The sequence below is a fragment of the Tiliqua scincoides genome, chromosome 3, assembly GCF_035046505.1.
Source record: "Tiliqua scincoides isolate rTilSci1 chromosome 3, rTilSci1.hap2, whole genome shotgun sequence".
Lineage (NCBI taxonomy): Eukaryota > Metazoa > Chordata > Lepidosauria > Squamata > Scincidae > Tiliqua > Tiliqua scincoides.
Window position 1 is genome coordinate 165451691 of NC_089823.1, and position 14205 is coordinate 165465895.

The 14205-nt window shown below is 41.6% G+C and overlaps 1 protein-coding gene across 1 annotated transcript in view; it reads left to right on the forward strand.

The window, feature by feature from the left end:
- CFAP46 (cilia and flagella associated protein 46) overlaps positions 1-14205 on the forward strand; it is a 113954-nt gene that overhangs the window by 54892 nt on the left and 44857 nt on the right. The window contains exons 24-33 of the mRNA XM_066621430.1: positions 1900-2068; positions 2632-2716; positions 2807-2945; positions 4270-4453; positions 5572-5731; positions 5948-6108; positions 9849-9971; positions 10748-10816; positions 12027-12191; positions 13304-13452. Of these exons, the coding sequence (XP_066477527.1) occupies positions 1900-2068; positions 2632-2716; positions 2807-2945; positions 4270-4453; positions 5572-5731; positions 5948-6108; positions 9849-9971; positions 10748-10816; positions 12027-12191; positions 13304-13452 (1404 nt within the window). The remainder of the gene's footprint in view (positions 1-1899; positions 2069-2631; positions 2717-2806; positions 2946-4269; positions 4454-5571; positions 5732-5947; positions 6109-9848; positions 9972-10747; positions 10817-12026; positions 12192-13303; positions 13453-14205) is intronic.

The window sequence follows — 14205 nt, forward strand, 5'->3', positions numbered from 1 at the left end:
CAGAATCTATATGAAATTGTGGACACCTGTGATCCTCTGTGCTGGAGATGTAGAAGACAAAATAGGAACGTATTATCACTTATAGTAGATTTTTCTTTCTCTAAGATATATTGAACTAGTTTTAGTAGAGCAAAAGGATAACTGGAATGAATACATCTTTGGACACTTTCATACTACTATTATGTGAACCCTGTAAATAATACATGTTGAGAGCTGTTTTCTTGCATGGAAATAGCAAGTAGAATTCATTAAGCTGAGTACTGAAGGGAAAGTGACATACTCACAACTAGGACTGGAAGGAAAAATGTCATTAATACAGGGGGACCCCCATATTCATGAATCCTGTATCCGCTAATTCAGTTCTCTATGAATCTGGTCCACAGGGCCCCCCATATGTGTCCCCCCCAGAGACAAGGAGAGCATTGCTCCGCTTGCCTCTGGAGGGGCTTCTGAGCTCAGCGGTTGTCGATCTGTAGCCTCTGCCAGGCTCGAACTGAGCTCTGAAGGTGAAAAAATGCAACTTCCAGTTTCAACAGAAAACGTTCTAAATGCCTTATAAGGCATTGGGAGGCCTGGGGAAGCTCTTGCCTCCAGAGGGTTGAGACTACAGGGACAGTTGTTTGCCTGTATCCATGGTTTTGGCTATCCACAGGGGGGTTCCGGAACAGAAGCCACGCTGATAAGTAGGCACACCTATATTCAATTATAGTTGACCAAAACTTTTCAGAACTCAAGAAAGGAAAACAAACGTAATTGTTTTAATAAGTACTGGCAATTATTTATTGGAGTAACAAATCACATACTTCAACGTTTATCATATATTTAACGTTAAAGAGATTGGCAATACGGATTTGATCAGCAAAATTTTGTACATGAATATGCTTAACTACATATCAAAATTGTTTGGTATGCAAAATTGCAGCCCAGTGGTGAGCTCGCAACCGTGCCTTATGACACATTTGCAACAGTGCACAGCGGCACGACACCGTGGCACCGAGCCCAGGATTGGGCTGTGAGTGGGCTACATTATATTCAGATTAACTGCCCAATCCTGTAAGCATACTGTGCTGCTGGAACTAGTGCTTGGGCGGTGCAGCGTGCTTTATGGTGGTGACAAAAGGTGCATCATTCAGTTCAGCCAGGTTACTACCACAAAGCAATGAGTGGCCAACACCAGCAGACTGCAAAAGAGCCCTGGAGCTGGTAAATCAGCATGGAGAACAGGCAGGAGGCAGCATGGTCCCTGCATTGATCTGCATTTCCTTATGTTCCCTTACCTGGAGAAGACCTCTAGGACCCCCCCCTTTACAGGAAGCAACATATGCTCTGATGTCATAGCTACATTGGCAGAGAGATTTTATAGGATTGGGTTGTGAGAGACTAAGGGCCCAATTCAACTTTCCAGCACCAAAGGAACCCCAAGGTCAGTGGTGTAGCTAGGGAATCTGGCACCCAGGAGCACATACATTTTTGACTCGCCCCATGCCACCATACATGGAAGGCCTTCTGGAGACCACTTTTCAGCAAAAACTGGAAGTGCCTTTTAGAGGCTGTCCGAGGGCTGGGAAGGCTGCATTATTTTTCCCTGAGGAGGCTTCTGTGACTGCCCCACCACCACAGGTCACAACATACACCCCGTTGGCATAGCTGAATCAGCACTGGAAAGTTGGATAGGATTGAGCCCTTAAGTTCTCATCCAGTCTAAAAGTTTATGTTATAGAAGAGCAATTTTTGTTTGTTTGTTGTAAGCACACACCAGTGGTGCAGCTACATGGGTGTGTGTGTGTGTGTGTGTGTGTGTGTGTGTGTGTGTGTGTGTGTGTGTTGATAGTATTGGTCTGTAAGTGTTGTTTACTTAATACAGCAAATACATGGTTTTGTTGTGTTTTTCCTTCCAAGGTATGCAGGAGAAGCAGGGAATATTGCCCTTGCTATGATAGCAGCTAGACACTTCTGGAATGCATGCTTATCTTTCATTGGTTCTTCAGCAGACAGACAGCAGCTTAAAAAGCCAACTGAAATCATTCTTAAGAGCCTCATTAAAGCAGCAGAAGCCAAAAATAAACAGGTAATGAATACAACACCTTACAGCTAGCACTTCTACAGCAATTAGAAATGTTGGCTAGTTAGCTGGTATTGGTAATCACTGAATTAGACTGATTATTTCTGAGAGCCAATGAGGTGTTGTTATGACACAGCAGGAAACCAATAAGGTATTAGTATAAGTCAGTATAGTATATGTCAGTGTTAGTATAGCTGCCATTCCAATGTATCAGAGCTAATACTAGAACTCTTCTTTAGTTGTGTGAGTGCCATCAAGTTGGCCAATGGTTTTTGCTGGTTACTGATTTGTTGGGTGACTTGTACTGTTATATATTAAAATAAATAAAGTTCATGGAGGTTACGCAACCCCTAGTGATGCCACTGCATTTAGACTGTGCATATAATATTGTAATTTATTCTGTATGGTCTGGTACAGAGCAATGAGCTCTCACACACAATCCGTAGTGACACCTCTGTTTTTATCTCAACCTTATAGTCTTTTCACTACCTTCAAAGAGCTTCACTTTGTCTGAGTTTTTTCTTATTGTTCATACATGCCTTCTCCACTTCTCACTCCTCATTATTTAGGACTCTGAGCATATGATATATTTGCATCAGTGGCCTACAGCTGAATTTCAAAGTAGCACTTCATCAGATGGTAACTTTTATCCAGGTAAGTTCCTGTCTTTGTGTAAGAAGGATTGTTTGTGAGTAGACTGCATCAATTCTGTATTATTAAATATTATTTTCATGTATTTTAAAGGTGCTGATGAGGACTTGACCTTAAGGACATTCCTGTATGTATTATTGTTCCAAGTGTATGCTGATAAAAATGATTGGGAGACAGGACTCAAAGTGTTAGATGAAGCAATTCAGTTGCTCCCTCGAACTAAGCATAGACTGTAAGTTGTTTGGGAATGTTTTATAAAGATTTTCAAATACAGAATGCTATGAACCTTTTAGAATTCTTTAAAAAGGTCAACAGACATGTGGATGCGGGAGAACCTGTGGATATTATATATCTGGATTTTCAGAAGGCGTTTGACATGGTTCCTTACCAAAAGCTGCTGAGAAAACTCCTCAGTCAGGGAATTAAAGAGCATGTCCTCTCATGGATTAGGAATTGGTTGAGGACCAGGAAACAGAGAGTGGGTGTCATGGACAATTTTCACAATGGAGAGAGGTGAAAAGTGGTGTGCCACAAGGATCAGTGGGACTTTCAACCTGTTCATAAATGACCTGGAGACTGGGTTAAGCAGCAAGGTGGCCAAGTTTGCAGATGACACCAAACTTTTCTGAAAGATGACCAGAAGGGATTGTGAGGAGCTCCAGAAGGATCTCTCCAAAGCAGCAAAATGGCAGATGCGTTTCAATGTAAATAAGTGTAAAGTAATGCACATTGGGGCAAAAATCAAAACTTCACATATAGGCTAATGGGTTCTGAGCTGCCTGTGACAGATCAGGAGAGGAATCTTGTGGTGCTGGTGCACTGCTCAATGATGGTGTCAACCCAATATGCGGTGGCGGTGAAGAAGGCCAACTCTATGCTTGGGATCATTAGAAAAGGTGTTGAGAATAAAATGGCTAATATTATAATGCCATTGTACGTATATTTCAATGGTAAGGCCACACCTAGAGTATTGCAGCCAGTTTTGGTCACCACATCTCAAAAAGGATATAGTGGAAATAGAAAAGGTGCAGAAAAGAGTGACCAAAATGATTACTGGGCTGGGGCACCTCCCTTACAAGGAAAGGCTACAATGACTGGGACTCTTCTGTCTAGAAAAAAGTTGACTGAGGGGGGACATGACTGAGACATACAAAATTATGCAGGGAATGGATAGAGTGGATAGAGAGATACTCTTTTCCCTGTCACCCAACACCAGAACCAGGGGACATCCACTTAAGTTGAGCATTGGGAGAGTTAGGACAGACAAAAGAAAATATTTCTTTACCCAGCATGTTAGTTAGTCTGTGGAACTCCTTGCCACAGGATGTGGTGATGCATTTGGTCTAGATACCTTTAAAAAGGGTTTGGACAGATTTCTGAAGGAAACGTCCATCATAGGTTACAAGCCATGATGGGTATGTGCAACCCATAGATAGATGTGCTTATAGAACCTGACTTGTGACTTCCATAGTAATAAGAGAAACTGTAAGAAATCACTTTGTTTTAATTTATATTGTCACTGATAAAGGTAGACTTTATAAAATTATTTTTTCCAGTCCAATTTTTAAACATTTGGTAATGGTGAAAGCGAGACTTGGACGAAACTATATAATGGAAATTCAAAAATTCAAAGATGAAAGTGAAGACTACTTGTCAAGCATGTGGCATCGTCTGGCTTTTGTGTCCACAGATCTTGTGGGGAAGTTGTCCTGTTACCAAAACGCAATTGAGGTTTTACAGGTCTGAATCTACCTTCACTTTTAAATATAAGATTAGTCTTCTGAAAATAGTTTCTGAAGTTACTAGTGATTTTTATGTTTCAGGTTTCAAAAAACCAACTTGAAGACACCTTTAGAGTATCTGATTTTAGGAGTTAAGAACAACATCTGAAGTTGGGAGTTCATTTCACTACTCACATTTCCAATTTTGGATTGTGATATTTAACATTTTTACATTTGTTTTTTTTATTAGTATTCCTTTCAGTAAGCTCTGACCATTTAAAATATCTGAAAGACAGGTTAGACTTTAAAAATCAGACTTAATGTATGTATTAGTGCCTGGCTCAATCAAGGCATTTTGCCCAGAGGTTGATGGTATCATCACTCTTGCCTTGATTATTTCTGTTTATACTATACCAGGGGTGTCCATAGTTTCCAAAGAGGGCCACATCATCTCTCTGACACTGTGTGGGGGGCCGGGGGAAAAAAGAATTAATTTACATTTAAAATGTGAATAAATTTACTTAAGTTTACATAAATGAATATATTAAAGATGAACTTATATGAATGAATGAAGGTTTTGCAATAGCTCAAGGCCTATAAAAGGCCTTGCACAAAGCAAGGCTGGCCTTTCCTTTGCTGCTGCTACTGCATCACAGATGTTAAATAAGAAATAGTGGAGGAAGCCCTCATCTCACAGCTCACATGAGAGGTCAAACAGTCGCACTCACGCTGAGAGCAGTTGCATCGGTCCAGTGTGGGCTCCAACAAATCCCCGGAGGGCCAGAGTCTCATTGGAGACTGTGGGCTCCCTGAGGGCTACATTGAGAGGCCTTGAGGGCCACAAGTGGCCCCAGGGCCGGGGTTTGGGCACCCCTGTACTATACTATAGTGTATAATCTATATATAGATTATACTGTAACTTCCATTGTGTTAATTTCTATGTTTTTTCCATCTTTTTCAGTAATTATGACAGATAAAATATAATTGAAGTTTGCAAGATAATGGAGATATAGATTGCCTGCCTAAGATTAGTGTATTGCTTGCTCTGCATTTGAACTTTATTGGCGCTCTGAAAAGGAATTTGAAATGTTTTTCAAGAACAATGTGCCTAATGATGCATTTCCTGTCTTTCTATAGAGAAAAGAATCTGAATTAAAGAAAGTCGATAATATATTAGAATTTGCAGAATGGCTGTATTGCAATCAGTTTCCTCTTAGGGATGCTATTAAACACCTGGACTGGGCAATATATATTTTAATACATCTGACACCTATCAGGAAAAACCATGATGAGAATGGTATGTGTTTAAGTACTTGCAAGTATGCTTTTAAGTAAGTAATTTTCAGTATTAGACTTCAGTTTGAGTTGTCCTGTGAACTATTTTTTTATTGTCATTTGAATAATAGACATTATTTAAAATCTGCTTTGTCAGACTATTGGTATGCTGTGGCATTGATGTTACTTTTAAGTGGAAACAAATAGCAATACCATCTGTTGTTGTTTCTGACCATAGATTCAAGCCACCAAATTACTATTGAAGATTTTAGAAGTATAAAGCAATTAGAAGGCTTGGTCAGAGCTCATACTCTGATGGCTGTCATTTCTGGCCATGGTTCACCTTCTCATCAGCAACACTGTCTGATGGCATATGCTTTTGTGATTCGCATTTGGCAGGTGAGAAAATACATGTAGTAATTCCTTAGTGCAGTGGTTCTCAAACTTTCAGCACCGGGATCCACTGTTTAGAATGAGAATCTGTCAGGACCCACCAGAAGTGACATAATCAAAGAGGAAAATTTTTAACAATCCTTGGCTCCAATACTACCCAAACTTACCTGCGAATAAGCCCTATTGACTGTCATTGTTAAAAGCATGTACATAGTAGCCTATTAAAAGTACAGATCTGTAACATTTCCCCAAATGAAGTCACTTACCACGGTAGCAATAAGTTAAATATATTAAAAACAAAATATTGAAATGAATATTTTGAATGAATACCCACCTAAAATTGGCTGTTAACCACCTAGTGGGTCCCGACACACAGTTTGAGAAACATTGCCTTAGTGTACTCCAATATATTCAATGTCTTGTGAGCTCCCTGTTCCAGCAGGACTCTTCTTATGTTCTTATATTCTTAATATAGATTTTGCTCCAAAAGGCTGTACATTGTCTAAACCGTTTCTTTTCTACCATTTCAACCTCTGTACTTCCATACAAACAAGCTCCATACTTATTGATAGAGGTGTTTGTTTCCAGTGAGTAAGATAGGATTTCAGCCCAAGAGCCTGATCCTGATGGCCTCACACTGGCCCACCGCCGTTGCACATTGTCGCAAACATGCCATAAGGCACACCCACGACAGTTAGTACCAGCCGAGTGTGGAGCTGGTCTAGCACAAGCCCTTGCTAGGCCAGTGCCAATCAGAGGCCAGCCTAACGCTGCCTGGCGCTCCGGGTGAGCACTAGGCCATGGAGAGTGGGGCATTGGGGGAGGCATTCCAGGGCAGGGTGGCGGAGGGCAGGGAGAAGGTGGGGGAGGGCAGGGAGTAGGCGGGGCAGGAGTAGGGAGCAGTGTGGGACCAGTTCTGCTCTGCTGAATCCATAATCCCACGTCTGGCCTCCCAGCCCAACATGGGGCTGCTTTACTCTGTGCTGGCTAAATAACCAGCACAGAGTTGAGTAGCCCCATTTGCAGGGCTTTTTACCTTACCCGGGGAAAGGGGATAAATGTCCCCCCGGGGAGAAATCGGGAGCCAATGGCAGCTGCCTGGTATGGTTAGGATGCCGCATCAGCCATTTGGGGCGCTGTGCAACTCAGGATTGGGTTGCAAGTCTTATTAAACACATTGTGCTCACTTCTGAGTAAAATAAATGTTTTCAAACACATCTACTTAGAGCTTCACAGTGCTACTAATTTTCACGGCTTGGGACCAGCCTATTTGAGAGACCGCCTTCTTTCTTATAGTCCGATCTGTTCACTGAGGTCATTAGAAGGGTCCCTGTTGGTTGTGTCGTCATTGAGAGTGGTGAAAGGGATGGCAGTCAGAAACAGGGCCTTTTTGGTGGTGGCGCCTGCACTGTGGAATTCCCTCTCCTTTGAGTTGAGAACAGCTTCCTCGTTATTGACATTCTGGCGGGGCCTGAAGACTTCTTTATGTAGGAAAGCCTTTGAGGCCCTATAAGGGCTGCTTTTATAAATTATGTCTTTTACTATGTATTTTTATCTGCTGACTGCATTTTATCTTGCTTTAATTGTTTTTAATTGTTCTTTTTTAATGTTTATTTGTATTTTATTTTGATTTGTATTTTAATCTTGATTCTTAGCCGCCTTGGATGCCCTTCGGGGAGAAAGGCAGAATATAAATCCAATAAATAAACAAACAAATAAATAAATAATTTGGGCAGAAAGGTATGACTGGCTTGCAGAAATACTCAGATTTCAGCGCAATCCTATGTGCTTTTTGTGCTGGCGGAACTAGTTTTTCCTCCAGTGGTGAAAAGCAGCCCTAAAGTGCTCTCCAGCAGTGCACAATTAGCAGACTACTGGAGTACCAGCACAAAGGCTGGAGCCTTCCTGGCACATATAACTGAACCTCTAGCTGCAAATACGCCAGCAGGGGATGCGGAAGGGGTGATAATTTTCAGAAGTGCTAATTTTGCCTGTATCCTAAAAGCTGTTAACAATGATGTCAGTTGTATTAATTTCATGGCAAATCTTTTCAATGATACTTATAAGATCCCAGCCTCATAGACTTGCCACTTCACAAAGCTGTATATTAATTTTGGGTCTAAAATTTGTAAATTGCTTTCTAAATTGCAATTTAACGCTTTACTTTTTTGGCTTGTAATTGGGTAGAATCACAGAAGAGGCAAAATTAAATTTCTTGGCTCAATCAACTTTTGCAGTATTGCAAGTTCAGTAATCCTTCTTTTGGAACAGCATTTACTGTAAATGTGATATTTCATCTACATGGTCTTAATGTGTTGTTCCAAAAATGGCTTCTAACTTCCTCATATTATGATAGTAGCCAATATGACCAGGCTATACCAAGAACCAGGGAAATATGTTGCAGCTTGTGCAAATGGCATTGCTATCATTGCCAACAATTTGGAAATCAAAATCTAAACTCCAATGATCTAATGGTACATTTGAACCTTTGGGTATTTTTTTAAAGTTGTTGCCATAGGACAAGAATGCACATTATGCTGATACTTAATCTAGTGCCATTCATATATCTGGCACTCTATGGAGAAAATGAGGGAAAAATACAGATGGTTATTGAGTACGTATTTTTAGTCATCATTAGACCATCTTCTCCCTAATGTGTCAGTGCCCTTCAGACATATGGAATACATTGTTAGAGTCCATCATATTCCTACATTCCAGTTTTTTCACAAAGGTTTCTGCAAATCTTGTCCAATATAAAAGAATGAAAGAAATGAGGTAAATTATTGTGTCAAATTGTTGGTAGTTCTTGCTCAGAACGAAAGGTTCCCTGAAGATAAGATTGACTAGTATGAGATGATTGCTACACCTCATCTCAAGATTTTTGAACAAAGTCTTAGATTTCATCACAAAAATAAGACAGATTATAACTCACAGTCGAATCTGAACCAGACTGGGCTGTCAGATGAAGGGGTTAGTGACAGCGGAAAGCTCTTCCAATGTTGCAAACTAATCTCCAGATGTGTACATAGCATGCTGTGGGCAACCATTTTAGAACCACTTCCGCAAACCACAGTGGTTCCAGAGGCTGTGTCCACTTGCAAAGGTAGGTTGGTGGCAGGGGCATGGATTGGGCAGAACAGTACAGGGGATGGGCAGAACTGGGTGAGGATTGATGGCTCTGGGGGCATGTAAAGGGTGAGCAGGGGATGGAAAATCAGCAGCAATGGTACTGCCAATATTCTGTACCTTCTGCATGGCCTTACAATGCCTCGTCAGGTCACTTGCACAGGTGCCAGCCAAAGGCACAGGTCTGAGTAGATCCATAGGAGACCATAGTACAGTGGAGTAGGGTAAGTAAAATGTTATCTTACTTCCCTCTCCCATTGCATCATTCCTCCTCCCCCCCCCCCAGCCGATACAGCATAAGCCTCCTTTGTGCAGTTGCATCAGCAGGGAAGGAGAAGGATAGGAATAGGACCAAAGGCACTTTCACAAATGCAAGAATGATGGACTTTAGTTAACGCAAGATGCAGCTGAAATTGTTTGAAGTGGTACAAGCTGGCAATTGCATTAACTTGTATTTAATTATAAGTTTGCACCTTATAAAAATAATGAAGGTAACTACAAATCTCAAATGTCCTAGGGCACTTTTCTTAACCTGTATTACATTTTCTGTATTCAACTGTTAAAGGATTTTATTATTGTTGAAGATTTTTTTCTTTAAAAATGTAATTATTTTTGTCCAGGTTTCACTGTCATCAGCAGGATCTGTTTTAAAGGCATTGGCAAAAATCTCACCAACTCTGCAAGCTACTCCCAGCAAGCATGGGAAAACCTCACCTAAACAGGGGAAAAAAGATACAAAACAAGTAAGGCACTCCTCTATGCGAAAAAGCTTACTTTTTCTTCAAAGAAATGCATTACAAGTGGATAGTTCTTCAGTAATAAATTATGGAAATTATTTAGGCTATCTTGGATGAGTTCTGTGAATTCCTGTAATGCTTCTCTTTAAGCTCACATGCATCCCAGTCCAGTGAGAAGTGTGTACATAGAAAGACAATGCAAAATATAGGCAATGCAAAAGGCTGCTGTGAATTCATTGCCATGGTTTGTGCAAACTAGCATGCGCTGACAAAAAGACTTGCCCTGTCAGTCCTGACACTGTTGATTACCTGTGAGACTGGAAAAGGAGATGAAGGCACCAAATTCAGTCCATTCCTTCTCTCACTTTGCCCTTCAAACTGCTTAACAGATAATCAGCCCCCTGCACCTCTCTTCATTGGTGACATGAGTAACAGTTGGGGATGTTATCCTCCATGCCATGCATGTGAGCTGAGGAGCAGAAGCCAATCAGTCAGCTTGGCTCCTCCCTCCTTTTTCTTTTTCTTCCTCCTTTTTCAACTGAATGGCATTTCTATCAAATAAAGGAGGGGGGGGGGAAAGTGAAGAAGAGCCTGCTCTTATGGCAAGGATTTATAAAGTATTTTCTCCCTCTAAAAACGTGATGGGAACAGTACAAGGCTGCAATCTTACACATATTTATTTGAAAATAGGTATTTTATCTTATTTTAGTATACAATAACAATATAGAAGTTTTCTAACTCTTTTTCCTGTTCCTTTTTTTCTGAATACTGCTGCTGCTCAGGCTTCACCAACAAGTCCTACCTCAAAAGATAGATCTTCCAAAGATAAATCCTCAAAAACTGTCAAACAGGTACAGTTTATTTATAATATGATGAGTTGGATACAAAGAAGGGTCTCAGTGGAAGGAAAAATGGTGTGTGGGAGGAAAATAGCTACTCACACTGTTCCACAATGGGTTGGTTTTGTTTGCATGAACACACTGCAACCTGTGCAAGTGGAAGAATATTTGTTTATTCTAAAAATTATATCCCACCTTTCCTCTTCAAAAATGAAAACACTCAGGCTAACAATAAATAAAATGTCCATTAGAAACAAAAATGAAACTACAAAAGCGTTGAAAAATAGCACCCAATTCAAACACAAAAAGAAACAACCACGAGTGATGTTCAGAGTGATCAGAGTGATGCCAAAAAGGTAGATTAACATTAAGACAATACAACGAAGCCCTCTGCAGACTCAAAAGAGCTATACAAATGCTACATACTACTATTACTACTTAATCACCTATGGAAGAATGGTAATGAGAAAGCCAATCTGATTTCCTGAGGCAGAGACTTCCACATACTGAGCACCACCACAGAAAAACCTCCCTCAAGTGTCACCACGAATCAAACTTCTAATGATGGCAGACTAACTTCACCTTTCGCATACAGTGCTCTAGTGTAAGGTAGCCATCCTTCCATGTGCATGGTACCTTGTGCATGGAGAGTGGCACCTTGGAATTCCAGAGTGGCATCTTGGGTTTTCAGACTGGGGTGTCGCGATGCCCCAGCCTGTGGGCTCTGGCCTGTTTCCCCTTAAGGGACGGGGGCAGCCAGGAGACAGGGAGGAGGCTGCTGGGGGGGGCTGCTGGGGCTTGGGTGCACTTACCCAAGCCTCCTCCTGCACCCCAACCTCCCGGGGGTGCAGGTGAGCTCTGCGCGACCTTCTGCTGGACTCCCCACAGCTTCAAAAGTGAAAGTGGAGCGATCGTACTCTCCATCCGGTTTTGCGGAAGCGGAGTGCAGTCACTCCACTTTCACTTGTGAACCATTGGGCAGTCCTGTGGACAGCCGCGCAGGGCTCCCCACACCCCTGGGAGGCTGCAGGAAGCTCGGGAAAGTGCACCCAAGCCCCTGCAGCCCCCCCTGAGCTTTCCCCCCCACCCCCACTGCCTCCACCCACCCACCCCTGCAAGAACTTACTGCGGCTTTCAAACTCCCTGGGAGTTTGAAAACCACAGGTTTAATGTACTGGAAGTTTATGAAAAATAAATTCCTTACAGAAAATCTTATTTGCAGATGCAATCTTTTATTAAAGAGAAGCCTAAGAGGAAAGGCCCAATTGATGCCTTACCAGCGAATGTGGAGGAATGGGCTAGCTATGACTGTCCGGATGAAATTAGAGATGCCTTTAAACAGGACCCAAGCAATTGTGGTTTGAACAAAGACAACATTTTAGCACCTGTGAGTAATATTTCCAAAATATTGTGTTTAAGGAGAGACAATATTTTGTTGAGCCTTGTATGTATTGTATTGAGCACATACAATATTTTTGTATGTGTTTGAGGAGCTTGTTGGAGTGGGAAAGAACAGATTTGATATGGCAGACGTCTTGGACTGTATTTGACTGATAAAGCCATTTTTTAAAAATGTAAATGATGAAAATTGCTTTGTCTTTCTGGTTTTCAGGTCAGTAGTGGTTTTCAGATCTATGCTGAATAGTTTATTTCCCTTTTTATCCCTTGCAAAGTGGAGCCCAAAGTGCAGTTTGCAGTTTGCAGTGAAGGTGCTTTATTAACAGCCCAATCCTGTTGGGCTAAGCCACCAGTGGAACACACATTCCACTGGTTGTGGCTGCTGAAATGCAGCCATAAAGTGCACTGTGTGCTACCCAAGTGCTGGCAGACGCCCGGAGCCTTCCCACCTGAATCAACAGACCCAGAAGGACCTGCCAAGGCAGGTAAGATAGCGAAGGAGGCAGGAATGGGGGAGGGGAAGGCAGAACGGAGCCTTCCCACCTACATCAGCAAATGCAGAAAGACCTGCCACTGCAGGTAAGAGAGGGGAGAGGCAGAGAGGGGGAAGGGAAGATGGAATGGGGCAGTAAGGGATCAGAACTGGGGAGAGGGGAACAGGGACGGTGTGAAGGGGTGGATCTGGCAATGATGGTGTGCGCTGGATTCTGTCCCTTTGGTCAGTGGCCTCCCCATCCCATTCCTCTCCTTGGACTTGTGCCAGCAAAATTGCTGGCACAGATCTAATACCTCTTTTCCCCTCCAAAGCCTCCTGCTCCACCCCTTGCTGGATTACTATAACACATGCCTTTTTGGTTCAGTTGCATCAGCAAGGGGGAGGCAGGATAGGACTGGTTTGTTGTTGCTCAAAATAGGAGGTTTTGACTACAAACTACATATTACGTGCATTATATCCACGTAACAAATTTACGTAATAAATCCTTGATGACAGCTTAATATACCATTGGAGATATTTTTCAGCATCATTTCTTACAATGTTGAAACTGAAATTGAGAAAGCAGCATTGAAGTTCACAGCCTTCTCTCTCTCAAAATTTTTTAGACACGCACCTTATACTACCTCGACCTGTTAGTTAAAGAGCTGCAGAAAATGTTATGTACTCATTTAACTCTTCCGGCTCTTCAGCTGGCTGAAGTCATTGCGCTCGATGTTGTTGAAAGCAAAAGCCTGTCAGATCTCTACCATCTTCGGTTTGTATTTGATAGTCGCAGTCATTGTGAGACATTTCAATTTCCTATATTGTTCAAAGATAAATGTACCTCTGATGTTGGTTGCCGTGCATACTCCCAGGGCCCAACCTTAAGTAGGTCTACTCAGACATAAATCCTGTTGTGTTCAGTGGGACTTACTCCCAGGAAAGTGAGGATAGAATTGCAGCCTCATCCTGCTTCATGTTTTGTATTTTGTGTTAAAGCTGCTTCCACATGTTGTTATTTAATGTCAGTATAGTATTCCCCCAAGTTCCTCCCATGCCTAAAATTATATGTGAAAAGCATTATAAGTAAATTTCCAATAGCAAAACAAGGATGTGCATTGCTGTGAACAGATATGTACAAACTTCCCTCGTAACACTTTTTTTTAACACATAAACACAGTGGAAAATAGCCTATAGTTTTGATTATGGGGTAGTGATGTAGCCCCCATTAAGTAAACTTGGTTAATTGTAACTGGACATAGTTAAGCATGTGTTTCCATTGAAATTAATAGGATTTTAAAATGTTTATCTTTAGGGTTAGGTTAATGTAATTTGTTGTCCTCTGTTTTCTTCTGTCACTTTACCCCAGCTTTCAGCATTATATCCAGTGGTAAAACACATTCAGATTCAGAAACCTTTTACTGGCATAAAAATCAACATAAACACATAAAACAGTACACTTAGATCATACCTAAAACAGCCCCATAAATCAAACCAATACATCGCCTTTACTCACTTGTACTGCACC